This window comes from Anastrepha obliqua, chromosome 4, assembly GCF_027943255.1.
Source record: "Anastrepha obliqua isolate idAnaObli1 chromosome 4, idAnaObli1_1.0, whole genome shotgun sequence".
Classification (NCBI taxonomy): domain Eukaryota; kingdom Metazoa; phylum Arthropoda; class Insecta; order Diptera; family Tephritidae; genus Anastrepha; species Anastrepha obliqua.
In genome coordinates, this window is record NC_072895.1 from 20,925,871 (window position 1) to 20,945,671 (window position 19,801).

At 39.5% G+C, this 19,801-nt stretch overlaps 1 protein-coding gene across 2 annotated transcripts in view; it reads right to left on the reverse strand.

The window, feature by feature from the left end:
• LOC129245529 (uncharacterized) overlaps positions 1–5,530 on the reverse strand; it is a 29,790-nt gene extending 24,260 nt beyond the window's left edge. The window contains exons 1-2 of one of the 2 annotated variants that reach the window (XM_054883732.1): positions 5,417–5,530; positions 4,763–5,174 (exon numbers count right to left, since the gene is read on the reverse strand). In XM_054883732.1, the coding sequence (XP_054739707.1) occupies positions 4,763–5,174; positions 5,417–5,520 (516 nt within the window). In that variant the 5' untranslated portion in view covers positions 5,521–5,530. Of the gene's footprint in view, positions 1–4,762; positions 5,175–5,416 lie in introns of those variants that run through there. The other variant, XM_054883733.1, reaches the window with a different exon arrangement.
• Positions 5,531–19,801: the final 14,271 nt, after the last annotated feature.

Below are 19,801 nucleotides of genomic sequence, written 5' to 3' on the forward strand. Positions count from 1 at the left end.
GGAAGTAACCCGTTTGTAAATCGTGGCTCTGATGGCTGCAGAAGGGAGTGACAGAACGGGCTCCGGGCGAAAGGAGTTTGCCTCAGAGCCCATCCTATTTAAGGAGTCAGAGGTCTCGTTACCAGCGATACCCACATGTTCTGGGACCCATATTAGCATCAGGATATCATGTCTACCGACATAGATCAGCCTGATTTTACAGGACTCAACTACCCTTGAAGTGGTTGGAGGGCTGTCTAAGTCCACGATGTCATGTGTGCTGTCGCTGCAGACACATACAGATCTGCCTCTCCATCTCTTTTCCACAACAAAGTTCATTGCTGCTTGAACAGCAAAAAAGTACCGGGAATGTTTTGACTGTTTTCTTCGATTGCCAAGGCGTATGTTTACCTATGAATATCTTCCATCGGGCTAGACAGTCAATAAAGAATATTATTTATCCACTTTGAAGCGTTTGAGAGATGCTGTACGTCGCAAACGGCCGGAAATGTGGGCAAACAATTCTTGGATTTTGCATGATGATAACGCGCCATCGCACCAAGCCCAATTTGTGCTGGATTATATAACCAAACACCAAGTACATAGATAAATACCTTCGTGCAAGCACCGTTTTCACTTGATATGGCCCCGTGCGACTTCTTTTTGTTTCCCAAGTTGAAGTTACCATTTCGTGGAAGAGGATTTCAGTCGATAGAGGAGATTAGAGAGAATGCGCCGAAGGAGCTGAAGGCCCACCCTTCGTCCGCCTACCCGGGCTGCATGGAGGACTGGGTTAAACGTTGTCACATACATATGTATTGCTTCAGACGGGTCATATTTTAAAGGAGATAAAATAAATTTGCCTGAAATTTAACTCTGTTTTGTTTTATTTAAACATTCCCGGAACTTTCTGATCATAGGGTACAGCTCCACTTGAAACACAGATGCATGCATTCCAAGAGCAAAGTGCAGTTTTGTCCCGCTGGACTCCACGTAGATGGTCCTGGAGCCATCCGTGAAAATGCGAAAATATTGTTTGCCGGGCTCATTTTCAGAGTTTGATCACAAATGAGCCCTTACAGCACCTCATTGTATCTCCTTTCAAGTACGACCCCTGAGGGTATGAAGTCAAGAGGCATTGTTGGATCGAAGCACATGCCTTCTCTGTAGTCCAATACCGGATAGGGGCCTTACCAATTCCAATTGTGATTCAGCCTGCAGATGACCTTCAAGGCCTCAACATCAAGTAGTGGTAGACTAACCGGAGCATCTAAGGTCGAGTCTGAAGTAATCCGAAAAGTGCTGTGCATTGTAGTCTCTTTTCTGATATTTTTCTCTGTAAGAGCGAATTCTCGGAAATTAAGTTTCTGGCTAGTTACTGGTTCATTTTACATGAAAAGATCTAAAATATTACATCAAATTTGAATGGGCTACAAAATGGCATATCGAGAATTTTTCTAAAGATTCTGGCTAAAAAGACTGAATTTTTATGAAAATTTGTTGAATTTTTTTAAGTTTTGTACGAGGGTTTTGTTGTGGTATCAGCTAGAAAATAAAATAAATAAATAGTCAAAAGTTAGCAATATGCTGCGCAGCAAGTATTGTGCACACAGGTGTACATATATATATATATGTTTATGTGTATTTATTTCAGCTCAGAGTGTACCTGAATGTGATTAATGGCTTTGGGGGCATTATTGATTTGAGTTTCGACCGTTGAGTGTGCTTATTGGCTCAATGTTTATATTGACTAGAATTTTCGGGAAGATTATTTATACATACCTACATATATACGCAAATGAGGAAAGATAAAAAGGTAACTTTTATTGTTTGCATTCAATTTACTCACACCATTGCATTTGCTAATTATTATTACTTTTTAATTCTGCCTAATCTACAGTAAATGTGTGGTATGAAAGATTTTCTTGTATGTATATGGAATGTGTATAATGAATGCTTCGAATTAAGTATTGTAATGAGATTTTGGGAAAAGATTTTCGTATCTATATTATATTCTGACTTTTGTGCCGGAAATGCCATTGAACTTGTATGTATGTATGTGTGAGTGTACTTATGTAGGAGCCTCTAAGCCATACGAAACTCTACAAATTCGGTTCACATTACACAGGAGGAGTTAAATTTCAGGTGTTGTTGGGGTTCAAGTTAAGACAATTTTTAATTTTTAAAGCTAGAACTCCAGGGGGTCAAATCTCGTTCTGTATAAATGTGAAGTGAAAACAAAGTTTTCATTTTCGTTTTCACAGACACTTTGCACAAAATATTATTTTGCGATTCTTGATTGTGCCATGATACAAGTGTTCCGTTTCCATTGTACCTATGAAACTTTTGCAAGTGTGCTATGCAAATTTCAAATGACATTTGTTTTGAAGCTACAGGGTCTGGCACTCGAAGTGTAACCAACTTCAGACCGCTCCCGGCAGCGCATCTGCTGTCTATTAGTTGGCTAAATGACAGTCCAGAGTATTGCTTACAAGCGCTCGGGAGCATTTTGCCGTGAGTAAACGCGAAAAAAGAAAATCGGTAATGAGTTTCAAACGTAATAGTGGAATTGCACACACCATCTTTTCGTCGATTTCAAAGCTGCATTCGACAGTACGGAAAGGAGTTACTTGTATGCCGCGATGTCTGAATTTGGTATCCCCACAAAACTAATACGGCCATGCAAGATGACGTTGCTCAACACCAGCAGCGCCGTCAGAATTGGGAAGGACCTCTCCGAGCCGTTTGATACCAAACGAGGTTTCAGACAGGGTGACTCGCTTGTCACTTGTGACTTCTTTAACCTGATGTTGGAGAGCATCGTACGAGCCGCAGAACTTAATCGCTCAGGCACACATTTTATAAGAGCGTACCTTTGTTGGCGTATGCCGATGATATTGACATCATCGGCCTTAACAACCGCGTTGTTAGTTCGGCATTCTCCAAACTGGATAAAGAGGCAAAGCGAATGGGTCTGGTGGTGAACGAGGACAAAAGGAAGTACCTCCTATCTTCAAAAAAGCAGTCGGCGCACGCGCGTATCGGCAACCAAGTCACTGTTGACAGTTATGATTTCGAGGTTGTAAAATACTTCGTTTACTTAGAAACCAGCATTAACACCGATAACAATATAAGCCTGGCAATCCAACGTAGAGTCTCTCTTGCCAACAAATGTTACTTTGGACTAAGTAGGCAACTGAGCAGTAAAGTCCTCTCTCGACGAACAAAACTAACACTCTACGTGGCTCTCATCATGCCCGTCCTAACGTATGGCGCAGAAGCGCGGACGATGACAACATCCAATGAAGCGACGCTTGGAGTGTTCGAGAGAAAGATTCTGTGCAAGATTTTTTGACCTTTGCACGTTGGCAACGGCAAATATCGCAGGCGATGGAACGATAAGCTGTATGAGCTTTACGACGACATAAACATAGCCCAGCGAATAAAGATCCAGCGTGGATTTGATGGCTGCAGAAGGGAGTGGCAGAACGGGCTCCGGGCAAAAGAAGTTTGCCTCAGAGCCCATCCTATCTAAGGAGTCAGAGGTTTCGTTACCAGCGATACCCTCATGTCGTGGGACCCATATTAGTATTAGGATATTATGTCTACCGACATAGATCAGCCTGATTTTACAGGACTCAACTACCCTTGAAGTGGTTGGAGGGCTTTCTAAGACCATGAAGTCATGTGTGCTGTCAGATCTGCCTCTCTATATATTTTCCACAACAAAGTTAATCTCTGAGTGAACAGCATACACCTCCGATCCTCCGATTGAAACACAGATGCATGCATTCCAAGAGCAAAGTGCAGTTTTGTCCCGCTGGATTCCACGTAGACCCCAGAGCGATGGGCTAATCTTAAATTAGCTTGGTTTGCCCATGAGCGCGGAACCACTTGGACGATAAGTCAAAGAACGTCCTTGCTGATCCCATTGCTCAGGGCAAAATTTTGCGCAAGCAGGCGTTGACGAGGGCATCGAGTGCAATGATACCGACAGCGATATCGGCGGTAGCGTAGCGGCTCGCTATATAAACGTGCATCAATGGCAAGCCCATACATCAAGTAGTAGCTATATGCAATCAAAGGTAGCAGCTCTACCGTTGGACTAGAAAACTTGGGCTAATCCCCCATCTTGCCGAAATAATTGATTACTGCAACCGAAAGCAACGTAAAGAGAAATAAATTGAGCGCAGCGTTGACGAACATCTTTAATATGAAGCAGGCTAGTCGAATTGGGTACTGGAATGTAATATACAAACTTTATACGAACCAGGAAAATTAAGGCAATTAACCCAGACTATGGTCGCGGAAAATTTGCAAAATTGAGAGGATGGGCTGCGCTGCAACTAGAAAAAATTAGTATCATGAATGAAATAAATCATGAAATGTTTAGCTTTTTCTTAAAAAATGGCTACCTATTTTATTTTTTAAATAAACGCAGGTGTCATCCTTTACTAATACATATTTAACTTTTCACTCCACTCCAGGATAAACTGTTTAAGTAAATTTTATATTTCGGTCTTTTGCTTTTCTTCGCAGAAGCATAAATTAATGTTGGTTTAAGTATATATGCGCATATGTATGTCTACATGCATGAGTATATACGCGTTATGTGTTTGTAAATTAGTGCAATGCATGTACATATACGAGCATGAATGTGTTCGTAATTCGTGGTGTTATCATCAAATGGGCGATCGGGGATCAATTGTGTTTATGTATGCATGTATGTAAGTGTGTGTGGCAGCTTCCATTCCGATTGGCAAATTGCATTCATTGTACTTACGAGGCTTGAAAGCGGCAATGATGCCATCGATTGGATGTCTGGCATCGCCAATTGACCAGCTTTATTATGATTATAATTGTATTGTGGCAACTCGGGAATGGCAACGGTCAATGTTGGTAGTGCGCCTCCAGTTGTAGTCATTGCAGTCAATTGCCGTGACTGCATTTGCATTTGCGAAAGTGTTTTTAATGGCTGTTGCTGTTGCTGTTGCTGCTGCTGTTGTTGCTGCTGTTGTTGTTGATGTTTTTGCTGCTTCTCCTCTAACATGGGATAGTAGTGCGATGAATGTCGTCGCACTACAACATTTACATTCATCGGCAACAATGCCACTGAGCTGCATTGTTCTTGCTCCTTGTCATAGAAATCCAAGAGCGAGTTGTGTGGCAATGCCAAACTGGAAGCACGTTCCGATCTACGCATACCATTACATTCAGGCAGCCATTCATTGATGTTAAAACCGACGATGATGATGTTTTTGGTTTTTTTTGTTATTGGTTAATGAGAGTAATTAGTACGAATTAATGAGAGAAATATTAAATAGGCAAAAATACCGGCAATTGCTTTTTATTTTTTTATTTTGCTATCGCAATGTTAATATGTGCCTATGTACGAGTATATATACGTAGAGTGATAGCATATTCTATAGTAACTTACCGCGAACGATTTCGCTCTCCTACATTTCCAAAATGCTGGTCATTAACGCTCAAATGCTTTTGATTCACTGATAGTGTGGCACTCATGTTTTTCAAAATCGTCATCAATAATGTTTAAAGTCTATGTAAATGAGATGAAACGTATAACATTTTGTTAGTAATTTATTTTTATTTCATTTTATTTTATTTTATAAAGGTTTACATAACAATAAAATTATTATACAGACTGAAAGTAGTGCAGCGCTAGCATCGGAGGCTTTCGGCTGGATTAGTAATTTAATTATTTTTTATTAATAGTGTTGTTTAATACTATATATATACATATACATTCTGTCAAAAAAGTACCGAGAATTGTTCATCAACTGTTCCAATGGAGCCGTGTCAGTCACCGGGTACTTACATTGCATGACTACTTTTATCTTTTTATTTTGCGCAAAAATGCATCGAAATAAATAAAAATATTTATATTCTTAAATATCCTATTATATAAAACGGAAAAACAAATTTTTTGTTGGACATTTTACTAAAAACCTCGTTGGTGTTCAAAGTGTTAATGGCCTCTATCGACTCAAAGCGGCGTCCGTGGAGTGGCAATTTAAGTTTTGGGAAAAGGAAAAAGTCACAGGGGGCTGAATGCGATGAATACAGTGGTTGTTCGATGATATTTGTGGAGTTTTTGGTCAAAAAAGTGTTCATAATATGAACCTTGTGGGACAGTGCGTTATCGTGGTGCAAGATCCATGAGTTTTCTTTCCACAAATTGGACCGTTTCCTACGCTATAAAACAAAAAAAATTCGAATGCGGCTTTCTCAGAAACACTTAGAGCGTTTTCGACAGAATAAAGTAGATTTTGTGCATCGATTCCTCACTATGGGGAGACTTGGGGTGGTGTGTATGTGGTTCTTCGACTCGAAAAGAGTTCGTGTCCAGAAATCGGCCAAGACGGTGTTATCATCAGATTTTTGGGACGCGAAATTTAATTATTTTATTTGTTGATTACTTGCAAACTGGTGAAACAATAAGTTCTGAATATTATTATAACCTTTCGCCGAGCAGAAGGAAAAAGTTCGGGGAAAAAGATCCAGTTTGCAAAAAAAAAAATTCTTTTTCATCAGGACAATGCACCGAGTCACAGGATCATTTTGACAATGGTTAAAATCCATGAATTAAAGTTTGAATTATTGGAGCATCCACCGTATTCACCAAATTTGGCCCCTAGCAACTTCCATCTGTTTCTAGATCTAAAAAAAATTATGCGTGGAAAGAGTTTTTCATTAAATGATGAGGTTATAAGAGCTGTGGCAGCGTGTGATTTTCACTTCAGAGATGGAATTTATATATTGGAATCTCGTTGCAACAAGAGTATTGAGGTTCAGGGAGACTACACTGAATAATCTAGTGTATTTCAAATTATAAAATTGTGTTTTTTCTTATCGAACTGCAAAACTTTTTGAACGACCTAGTATATACTTTTGCAACCGTTGGCTACTGTGCGAATCTTGGGGTAAATATAATATTATTAACTATTTACTTAGATTTTTTACTGAATATTTAGAAATATTTACTTCAAGGAAGTGTTTTAGGTCCGCTACCCTTTGCTTTATTCATTAACGACATTAGCAATGGCTTCTCATTTGCTAATTTCCTATTATATGCTGATGACTTAAAATATTTTCAACTGACGTATGCAGGCCTCAAGCAGACATAGACAAATCTGTTATGTGGTGTCAAAGATCTCAACTTTCTTTAAATATCAAAAAATGCTGTCATGCCACTTTTTCCACAATCCCTATTGTCTTTCATGCTTCTTGTAGCATATCGAATATTGTTCTTCAATCTGTGAAAGAATATAAAGATTTGGGTGTGATTTTTGAAAATCGATTTTCACTTAATCGTCACAATAATTTCACCTTATCAAAACCATATTCTGTCTTAGGCTTTGCACGACAGAATAGCTGAAATTTTACGGACCTTTACGAGTCTACCCTCAAATTATTGTGTACTGTACTCGTTCGCGCTAGGTGGGAATACGCCGCATCTATTTGGACTCTATACCATAAATTTTTAATCGATAGGATTGAACATGTGCAAAAGGTGTCTTTGAAATTTATACAATTCTTTCCGATCCTATCGCATCTTACACATCACACTTTTGTTATACAGGGTGGCTGATGAATTTTGCTACATTAAGAAACTCAAATAACTTTTTTTTTAATGTATGGAATTCATTTATTTTTTTTTCAAGTTGAAGGTCATTAAATTTTATTAAATGTAGCTTAACTAGTTTTAAAAATAATTGAATTTAAATGCCCCCCATGCTCGTGGACACAAGTGCGGCATCTTAGTAAAAAGTTGTTCATTGCTGCTTTGAGAGTTGCGACAGGAATAGCCGCAATTGTTGCCCGAATGGATTGTTTTAGTTCATCCAAATTTGTTGGCTTTGTTTTTCTTCTTTTTACATAACTTCTTGTTTACATAAACCCCACAAGAAAAAGTCAGGTGCAGTAAGGTCAGGCGAAATTGGGAAATTTTCGTCGCAACTCTGTCATAACAGTCTGGGCTATGTGAGACGTTGCCCCATCTTGTTGAAACCACACAGAGTTGAAAGGAATTCTCTTTCGGCGTAGTTCTGGATAGAAAAATTCTTTCAGCATTTTCAAATAACGGTCTCCAGTAACCGTAACGGTGTGACCATTTTCTTCAAAAAAATAAGGCCCGACAATACAGCGTGAAGAAACCGCACACCACACTGTCACGCGAAGAGGATGCAATTCCGTCTCGTGGAGTATCTGTGGGTTAGAAGTACTCCATATTCGACAATTTTGTTTGTTCACATTGCCGTTTAAATCGAAATGGGCCTCATCAGACATGAAAAGGCAGTTTAACATGTTTTGGTCTTCTTCCACCATTTGCAGGATCTTCTGGCAAAATTCCAAGCGAATCGGCAAGTCTGCTGCATTCAGTTTGTTAACCATTTGAATTTTGTAGGGAAATAAGTCTAAATCTTTGTGCATTATTGTTTGCAAAGACTGTCGGCTGACACCAAGTTGAGCAGATAAGCTTCTTGTTGAAACCCTTGGATTGCTTTGTATAGCTGCAGCTACAGCAGCGATCGTTTCCTCCGTCCGAACTGGTGGGTTTCGATGATAAGGCCTTCTTGCGACTGTTCCTTGCTCAGCAAAATTATTCACCAGTCTCATTATGGTCCATCTGCTCGGGCGATCGCCGCCAAACATCCGCCTGTACTCTCTCTGTACCAAAACTACGGACTCCAGTGCGTGATAGCGGCGGACTATCCAAATTCTTGTTTGCGTGTCCCAGTTATCCATTTTAATAAATTTTAAAGATCAATCTGCAAATTAAAATAAAAAATGGAACAGATAACTTAAAAAGAAAAAAAGTTATTCAATTTTTTTTTTGGTAGCGGCTTTCATCAGCCACCCTGTATATCAATTTGAAGTCCTTAGAAAGTAGAAGATCGATTCCTGCTCTCTTTCGTTTGTTTCCAATCTCTGCTTCAACGTACTAACTTTCTTAGACCTCCCAGATTTCTTCGTTATGCTTTTCAATTCTATTTAAATAACTTCATTAAAAATTGTGCTCGCAATGCTCTTATTGAACGTGCTCTTCGTGATTGTAATATGATCTCCAATTCTAACTTGCTAGGATTTTCAATGTCCAAGTAAGAATTTTCTGTCTATCTTTTAGCTGGTTCGATGTTAGGTTAAGTTAGGTTGAGCGGTTGTCCACTGTGGGACACACTCAGGCTCATGTAACATTGTGATGCCGCTTGGGGAACTTGCCCTTATCCCACCTAAAACCAGTGTGTATTTATTCAAATATTTTGTAACATCCTTAATTCCGACAGAGCCTTGATCTTCCAATTCATTAAAGGATTGTCTATCCAAAGTGGCGAGTCTACGTCTGGATAGATCAGGATAGTGACACAGAAGGTGCGGGAAAGTATCTTTCTCTTTCTCTTCCTCGCCTAGACAACTTCTGCAGAAGTCATGTGCTTGTACACTCATTCTCGGGGCGATGTTAATTTGTAATTGAATTATGTATACATTTTCAATATTCTTTAGTTTTAATGGTCAGTCTGAAATTATGATTACTTTACATCTTGAAATAAATAAAATAATTAAAAAATCTATGATGAAGTATAAAGTTAGGTTAGGTTGAAGTGGACTCTAGGATACACTCAGGCTCATAACCTATTGTGTTACAGCGTGGGAAACTTGTCCTTATCCTTCCTAAAACTAATGTGTACTTTCCAAAAATTTTAGAAGATCGCTGATTTTCACAGTTCTGAGAGTTTCCAATTCACTAAAAAATTGCCTATCTAAAATAGTAAATCTACATTTGGATAGAGTAGGTGTGAGATTGTCTCTTCCTCTGTCTCATTTAGGCAGCTTATTTTTTCTCGAAGATAAGGCCCGTGAAGAGGAAATTTTTATGATATTGCTATACCAGCATAGTAGTACGTACGACATGTGGCCTTACAGCTACACCTATGGACGAAACTACTCTACAAAATCTACCACTCTCCGCGCGGAACTACCACAAAGGCATTAACGCACGGGGATGGTTAGCTCGAAGGCTTCCAAATTTCGCGCTTCTTGGATCATTATGAATATATTTTGCATACACACAGATTTCTTTTCAATTATAATTTATACTTGCAGAAATATGGCGCCACCGAAAATTGTATATAGACGTACAATGGTCATACCTACAAGGTCATACCTTTTATTTAGCTAGAATTGGTACAATGGGCAATTATTTATTTATTTATTTATTTAAGTCTATGAATTACAATCCTTACAGACTATGATACAAAAGTTGCTTAGATTACGCTACAAATATATTATATGTATTTAAAAACTATACTAGCTACTAACTAACTATAATATAGAATTCAAAAGATTTAAAAGTGCTGTTCTTGAAATCGAGAAATCAAGAAGAACATCATTATGAACGGCATTTAATTCCCGTAAAGCACGAGTAATGGGAGCATTGCTGGCATACGTAGTTTTAAAGTTTCCCCCATAGTAAGGGTAGAAGTTCCTAAGAGATCGCTGGGGAACATTAAATCGAATCCTTTCCAACAAGTAGTGACAATCAATTACTCCAGTAATAATATTATGAGTAAAAGACAGACACAGTATAGTCCTACGAATCTCTAAGGACTTGAGACTTATAAGCATGAGACGAGCAGAATATGATGGTATGGGATCAATAAAATTCAGGGACCGAAGGGCATATTTGAGAAATATTTTTTGCACACGTTCGATTCTATTAATAGCTTGCTGACTACAAGGTCTCCAAATAAAAGCAGCATATTCTAAGTGAGATCTAACAAAAGATGTATATAGTAACTTAATGGTATAGGGATCAGAGAACTTAGTGGCGTTCCGTCTGACGAAGCCCAACATCGAAAAAGATTTAGAAGTAATATAATTTATATGGTTATTAAAAGAGAATTTGTTATCGAAGATGACGCCAAGGTCCTTAAACTCACTAACACACTGCAGGGCACATGCCGAGATCCTGTACTTAGTGCACAAAATATTAGATGTTTTAGAGTAAGATATTTGGAAGCACTTAGATAAGTTCAGCGAAAGTCGTGAATTCTGGCACCAGAAGTAAAGCCTATTCATATCGGCTTGAAGTTTAGTGGCATCCTCTTGCGTCTTGATCGCTGAGAAGATCTTAAGGTCATCAGCATAAAGCAAAAATTTAGCAAATGTGAAACAACTTTTGATGTCGTTAATAAATAACACAAATAAAAGCGGTCCCAAGATACTTCCTTGCGGAACACCTGAGATGGCAGCAAAGGAGGTAGATGAAATACCATCGATTGTTACAACACAGCGTCTATTGCTCAAATAAGAGTTTATCCATTGCAGAAATGTAGAATGAAAGCCAAGACTAGCTAATTTTTTAACTAAGATTCTATGAGAAACTTTGTCGAAGGCTTTCGAAAAGTCGGTGTAAATACAGTCAACCTGGAAGCCAGCGGAGAAAGAATCAATGCAGTATTCACTAAAAACGGCCAGATTAGATACTGTAGATCTGTTAGCAATAAACCCATGCTGATTAGGGCAAATTAAAGATTTAACGGCAAAACTCAGCTTTGCATAGACCGCATGCTCAAAAATTTTGGAAATAGTCGACAGCTTAGAGATAGGTCTATAATTTCTAACGTCATTTTTATTGCCACTCTTAAAGAAGGGCGTAATAAAAGAGAGTTTCCATGCGTCAATAAAACACCCCGACGATAAAGATTTGTTGAAAATAATTTTCAGGGGATAGACGAGGCTGGAATTGGTCAATGGGCAAATAAGCCTATTCTGCGACATATATATATATATATAAATATATATATCTATTTGTATGAAACAAATATTGTTTTTAATTATAGTGAGCCTAAGAACAGTTATTTTGCGTGACTCAATACGCAGGCTGGCATGATTTACTTTTGTTCGAAACCGTATTGTATGCATCAAAAGGATATATGACAGACGATGAAATTGTCTTCATTCAAATAATATTATATTATATGCTATAACTTCTACACTTCTAGACTTCAAATGTAGGTGAGAAAATTGTCTTTCAGAAAACTTATCTTATGTCGATATAAAAAAATTTTTTGTTCCAGAAAAAAGTTAATAAACTTTGATAATTTAGTAAAAAACGTCAAAAATGCCTTTTTTTGAGAATATCTCGGAAACCGTTCTTTGAAAAAAAAAATAAAATTCATTTTTGGTTTCAGCGACCTCAAATTAGTTTAAAAAACGCCTTTTGGTCGAGGACCATTTTTGAAAGTGAAAAATTGTAAACTAGTGTTATCAGCTGACTTCAGCATAAAGTCTCGGTTTTTTTCCGTTTAAGATTTTAAAGGTTTCGGCAGCATAGCGTGGGTATTGGTACATTGGCAGCTTTTGCAGAAGTCATGTTTGTCTAGGTGTGCCTACTTATTTCCCGTTATAACGGGCATAAGTGTGCTAAGACTATGCTTATTGTCAGCCGATTCTCTAGTGGCTTTGTTACGCCAACTTTCATTTGCTGCTTTTCAATTTTTTTCAAAAAAAAGCAGCTTACAAGTCTGTGAAGTTATGCTCATGTCATTGTCTGTGTGGTCATCAGTCAACTTGGCCAGGAGCCCACGTAACTCAGCCATCTCGTTAAGAGATGTGCGGCATTTCATGGCTACCACTGGAGGTAGTCGACTGCGACGGAATTTATCGCCGCCTGGCTATCAATGAAAATGAAGATATCATCACCCGGTATCACATCACACTGCAGCAGGGTAACGCCTTTTATTATTGCCATCAGTCACCAGCCTGAAAGTCACCGCAGCAGTCGGTAGGCCGAAAACTTAAGTAGATCCCCAGATGTTCGGAATATACGCCTTCGCCCACCCTGAGCAAAAGGTATTAACTGTAAAGGTAAGACTCCTGGTAGTCAAAATGAAATATATCTGCGTAAAAAATATACTTTGGTGAATCATTTATAATTGTACAATACCTGCGACATACATATATACCAATACATACTAACATATATGTGCTGAAAATATTTTAATGTAAAAGTAGATTCCTTGCCGTAGTTACCCACATTTATACAGTGCGTGTGTGTGTATGTACATATTCTTATACCACGGCATGTTTGTACCTATAAAAAATAAATAAATAATTGTCGCGTACACTTCTGTTAGGTGTTTGGCCGAGCTTCTCCTCTTATTTGTGGCCTGCGTGTTGATGTTGTGCCACAAATGGAGGGACCTACAGTTTTAAGTCAACTCTGAAAGGCAAATGGTTTTTCATGAGGAGCTCTTCGAATGACAGAAATAAGCCCGGAAGTTTGTTATTGCCTCCCGAGGTGCGACCGGTATTACAAAAAAACACTTTTTATTTTACTGTTTCATGTACGGAGATTCGAACCTACGCACTCTCGAATGGAAATCACGCACCAACCCATTCGGCTACGGCGGCCGCCTCTAACTAACTATTAAAAATTATAAAAATAATGGTAAGCATTTAACAATAAATTACACTATTAGGAAGCCTAGAGAATGCAAATAAACAACCTTTGAAGTTTTAATGGGCAAGAGGGTGTGGCCACTGTTGCATGACATTAAATGGTCACAGTGACAGGCGTTAAAATGTGCTACTACACATACCTACGCACATATACATACATTGCGTGGAAATATACGCCTTCATATTAATTTATGTGTGTATGTATGTATGTATGTACATATATTAACAGCAAATGCTTTAAACACAAGCGCATGTCTGCGGATGCATAAGACACATAGAAATAAAGGAAGCCTGTAAGGAAATCAACTGGTTCCAGCGATTGCAGAATGTTTCTACTCTTTTATGCACTCGGAATACTTGAAACGAGGTAGAGAGGAAGGTCAATTTGCCTAGTATTGTTGTTGTTGTTGTTGAAGTGGTTGCGTATTTCTATTGAAATAATCCTTATTAGCGACTAGCGCCGTTTTACAATCACTGTAGTGCTGTGTTTTTTTTTTTTTTTTGTTTTTTGTGTTTTGATTTTTTGAGTCAAATCCATTACGTGGGATCCAAGTATAGCAGCAAACTTACCGAAAGAGCGAAGTCTTGCCCTAGCTGGACCTGGACATTCACATAAGTAGTGAAAAAGACTTTTTTCACCCCCTGCGCCAGGGATTGTCAGGAAGGTTGAGTCTGGCTGCATGATCCCCTACCTTCCAGTGACCTGAACGGATTGCAGTGAGACGTGAGACGCTTTGCCGAGAGCATCCTTTTAGATTATTCGTCCTCTGGTTGTTGTATGTTGTTGTTGTTGTTAAGGTGGTTGAACATTTCCTAGCTGAAATGCTCCTACTTAGTGACCAGCACCGTTTTAATACCACTATCTCGTGAAATGATGAGATTTTTTTTTTTTTTCTTTTTTTGTTTTTTTTTGTTGTATGACGGCCATGTTCTTCTTGTTGTAGAGCATGTAGTTGACTACTTTCCCCTTTTTCAGCTAAAGCATAGTAGTATGGATGTTGTTATTGGACTGAATGGGGTAGCAACTGCCACTGCCTCTGTTATGTCTAGGGCCGAACTTTTTCTTGCTAACTCATCCGCTATCTCATTACCCTCTATATTCCTATGACCGGGAACACATATCAGAATTTTGTTTTTTTGGGAAGGGGCGGATAAAAATGTCAGAAACATTTCGATTGATGCCGTTGGGCCAATGATATGTGTCGCATGCTCCCACTAAAACCAGCCTCCACTCTTCGGCTGACTTCCACCCAGGGACCGCATGTGCACCACATCGAGGGTGGAGCCATGATTGTGGCTATCAACCACAAAAAAAGCCTACGTCCAGGCTCTCTACCTATGATGGAGGTTATACGTCGCTGACAGTCTCCATCACTCTCGTTATGAAGCAGATGGAAGTTCAAAAGTGTGCAATAATGTCTTGTGCATTACCGTCTTGTCTGCGTATGATATGCTCGAGAGTCGTTAACTCAAGCGTCTGTAATTGTCATCGGTACGTCTGAGTCGACTTTCTCTGGAACACTGTTTCATGTCCAATTCAGCACTTGTCGGGAAGTTCGATGTGATCAGACGCGGCGTCGGGCGTTAATATTATTTAGCTCTGGCTGCCACACAGCTCTATTGTTCGCCTTTCTTCGTCCTGCTTGCGTAGCGTGTGCAATACTTGCTTGAAAACTTGCATGTAGCATCTCAGCAATGTTTTGAAATGCACATAGTGCCAGTTAAATTTGCCTCACTTGGCTGTCTTCCAAAGATCGTGGCTAACTCCTCGCGCTCTCTTGCGACACTTGGACAGTAGAAGAGTACGTGTCGCACGTCTTTAAATTTATCTGGGTAGGTAGGACAGTGTGGCGAAGCGGAGGGACCAAACCTATGCGGATAATATTAGAAGCAGCCGTGTCCACTCAGCATCTGAGAAAGGAAGTAGTCCACTTATTTGTGTCTTCGTCCTTACCACGTAGCAAGGTAGAGATGAGTGCGTGTATCCAGCGGCCTTTAGCGGAAAGATCCCAACTTCGCTGCCATTCGGTAAGTGATGCCTTGGATACAGACGATTTTGTTCACATGCTCGCATATCCAGAAGAATGTTTCCCACAATTACGCAAATTGCATTTTCCGGTGAGCATAGGCTTCTTGCAAAGCACTCACCCTATAAACCTGACTATCCCCTCGTAGGTGTGCCTCTCGGATGTGATACCAAATAGCAAGCAATTCTGGTTCCTCTCTACACTGTGAAACTAGTTTGGATGGAATGGAATTGGAATCTAAGGCGTTGATAGCTGCTAGACTGTCTGATAGTTAGCTACTCTTGCACCAATTTCTTTGTAGTATGATATTTTAGTGATTTGCAAGCTTCTCTGATTGCTAATAGTTCTGCCTGGAACACGCCGGCATAGTTAGGAAAACGAATTGATTCAGATAATTTGAGTGGGTCCGTTGTACTGATTCATGTACTTTTTTTCGTATAAAAAAATCATGGCTTTCAGATTAGTATGCCTCAAATAGATTCGAAAACATAAGAAATCAAGTACCACTTGGTTTCTATATAAGCAATCAGTCATCATCATCAGCGGTTCCTGTTTATCCCACTGGAGCATAGGGCCTCCGTAAAACACCTCCATCTGATTCTATTTTTTGCAAGAAGCTTGATTTCGTTCCAAGTTCTTTCTGACGTCTCAACCTACTTCTGGACACTTCACCTCCAAGATATTTTTGGACAGCCAACTTTGCGAGCACCTTGTGGATTCCAATCCAGTGCTTGACGACAGATTCCCTTTGCGTCCTTGCGAAGGGTATGCCCAATCAACATCCATTTTCGTAGTTTTATCATGTGAGCTACCGACTGAATTTTGCATCTCTCGTATAGATCGTCGTTATTTATGGTGTTCGGTCCCCACACCTTCAATATCCTGCTTAAACATCTGCTCACACAGTTTTGAATTTTGTTTTCGATCCAATTATTTGTGAGACAGGTTTTCAACCCATACAAGAGTACTGATAGTACATTTTTCTTAAAGATCCGTAATTTTATATGTACGCTGAGGATGCTCGAAGACCAGATAGCTCGAAGCTGTGCATGTGCGCCGTTTGGTTTATTTATTCTGGCGACAACGTCTAGTTTCCCACTATCTTCAGCGGCAACGATGCTACCCAAGCAGGTAAAGGTGTCAACGTTCTCAATTTGATCCCCATTTAAGAGGAACGGACGGCTGACCGTCGATTGAATTTTCATGGCTTTCGTTTTCTCGTGATTTATTTTTAGCCCTGCATTCAATGAGGTTAAGGACAGATCGTGAATTTTGTTCTGCATGTCGGTGTGTTTGACGGAGAGAAGGCATATATCATCAGCGTAGGCAAGGTCTTCGAGATGTTCATAGAAGTTCTAAAAAATACCTCTTCTTTTTCCCTCCTCTTTCTTTTTAGTATATCATCAATAACAATTAAAAATAATAAAGGGGACAGCAGGCAGCCTTGCCGTACGCCAGCACTGGTGGGAATGCAATCAATGCATACAAGCAAATGCCTTCAAGGCTTCAAGCACTTAACAAGTTGCGAATGACAGCCAGAATTTACACCTTCATCAGGAGCTGAACTATCAGATTATGGATGTGATTTTTACCGCAACTACGACTTAGCCCTAGCTGATAACAGGATTTCCACTCGGGGGAGCTCATCATCCAATATTCAAGATGAGCAAATGGAGAGGGTGACGCGATTACATAGCTTCTCCCTCGCAAATGACAACCTCTCCTCCATGTGGCATCCCCTCTTCAAAACGAACGAGGCCCTGACGACCGAGTAAAAGCCTTTCTACAAGCGAGGAGAAAATCCCTACGCCATGCCAGCTTGGAGGCAGTCAGGCAGCCCTGGATCCAGGATCGGACGCAGAAGGCCAGTCCCCTATTCATCTTAAAATAACGGATTACAGAAACCAACATAAACGAAGGGTCTAAAAACGAGGCCCTATGGGAATATATATTGTATAAATATACATACTAACTGAGAGTAGTTTACAAACCTCCAGATGACTCTGGTGTGCTCAAATCAAGATCACTACAGTGGACATGGCACAAAAGCTGTTGAGCATTTGCCATAGATGGTAAGACGGAAATCAGGGGTCTTAGGTCGGTAAGAACTAACTCGACGTGCGTTTAAGAATGTGGAAGATCTTGTAAGTATAATAGCATTCCCATCGCACAGCGATATTTTTTCTACGCAAACCAACATTTCTTACAGGGTTGTTTTTCATTTTCAACAATTTATTACAGGGTACCTACTTTGCGTATATGTACGAGACTTTCACACACACATACATACGCACATATACGAATACGCATATCGTATACTGGCAAAGCCGCTTGCATGTGCGATTGTGTTGGCCATGGGACAACGGGATGGCACATAACAATAGATAAATTTATTGAATCCGTGAAATTAAGGGGCAAACTGACAATGTCAGCCGTGTCAGCAACAACAAATTGTGTATTCACAATATCACTTTGGCCACGTTGTTCCAACGTACATCTGTAGCCGGGCATTCCTCTTAGCGTCTCAAATACACAGCCATTGTACGTACACGCACACACACGCATGAATGCACTGAATCAAATGGTGTTTGCATGCCTTCAGTACGCACGTGTGTGTATGTAAGTGTGAGTATGTATGTATGTGGTACTGGTAAGTGTAGTATTTGCACTTGGTGCGCTCTAATGGATTTGATAAGCGCACAGGAAGCTCATGAATTACATTACTATACAAATCTACATGACTCCTTTACCACAGTTTACATTCATGTGCTTACATAAATATCGCTTTGTTCATATGTAAGTGTTGGAAAATATAATATATTAGAAAGAGGCCTTTTTCTTTAAATATTTAATATAATTTCTTTTATCCATACCAATTTTTCCATATAATTACATATAAAAATTTCTCATATTTTTTTAATTTCAATATTAAGTTTAGTTATTTTCCATTTTCTTTAGATAAACCAGATGATACGGCTTCGCTTGCATATAAAATACATATATTTTAAAAATATATTTAACACTGCACAACATTCAATTTTTGAAAGGGAAAGGTAACTATTTTTTGGTTTTAGCGCTTAAAAATAATGCTTACAATTTGCCTCAAAATTTCTTCGAGACAACGTTGGAGCGGAGGCAACACTATCTTTTGGAGTGATGAAGCTCATTTGTCACCTAAAGGACAGAACCCTCTTTTATAACATCAACAGCTGATTCATGGAATAAAGGAATGACGTTCAAGGATCAGTGTGCGGCAGTGAGCAAACGAACGCAGCTAGCACACGGTGCGCTTTCAGGACTTATCTCAAATATAGGAGGGCCACGGGAAGAAAAACAGCTCCTTTCACTTATCACCACAAGCGTGATTACATTAGCAGCGCCGATGTGGGCGAATGCGAAAGAATCGCATATGAAGGAAATAACAACCACACGTAGATTAAGCGGGCTTAGAGTTGCGAGCGCTTATTGCACGGTTTCAGATGATACCATAGCAATGACTGCTATCGAGGAAAGTCCCTATAGATCTCACGGTCGAAGAGCTGCAGAGGCTGCATAATCTAGTAAGAGACATTCCTCTTGGTGTTATTTAAGAAGAAGAGAGGTACAGTCCGGGGTAGAAGAAAAGAACCGGTTTTTTTCTTGTAACTTCAAGATATATTTCGTTCTGCTTTTTACTGTGTAATAGTCCCACTCAAAGGTTATGACGCCAGTGCTAACTCAGGTTAGAGTCGTTCCAAACTTTCCCGTAAACGCAACCTAACAAAAATGAGTGAGAAGTACGCGAAGCGTTTTGCGGCGGTTTTTTTATGCACGCTTTCGAAAGGGCCGAAATTATCTTAGGCCGCGACTGCAAAGGTGATTAAAAAATCAAAAAAGTTTGTTGTGATGTGGAATCAGCGGCATAAAATGTACAAAACTGTTGATGACTTCTCCAAGCGCGGCTTGATGCGAATGACGACAAAAAAGCAGGATAAAGTGATCGTCCAACTTTTAAAGCGGGACTCTTCTTTGTGACTACGACAAGCACGATCAGATCTTGCTGAAAAGGGAATAGATGTGAGTATTAACTCCATCGAACGTCGACTGAAGAAGGCGAATATATCCTACCATCCCACATCATAAAAAACCACTACTCTCAAAAAAACACATTGAGAAAAAACAAAATAAGAAAATGGAGTCACAGTACTGGACTGGCCTTCTCAGTCCCCAGACGCCAACTTCATTGAAAATGTGTGGGGAACTATGAAAACGAATCCTGCCGAAAGGCCAGCCTATGATTTAAAAGTAAAGTCAAACCCAGCGACTATATCCGT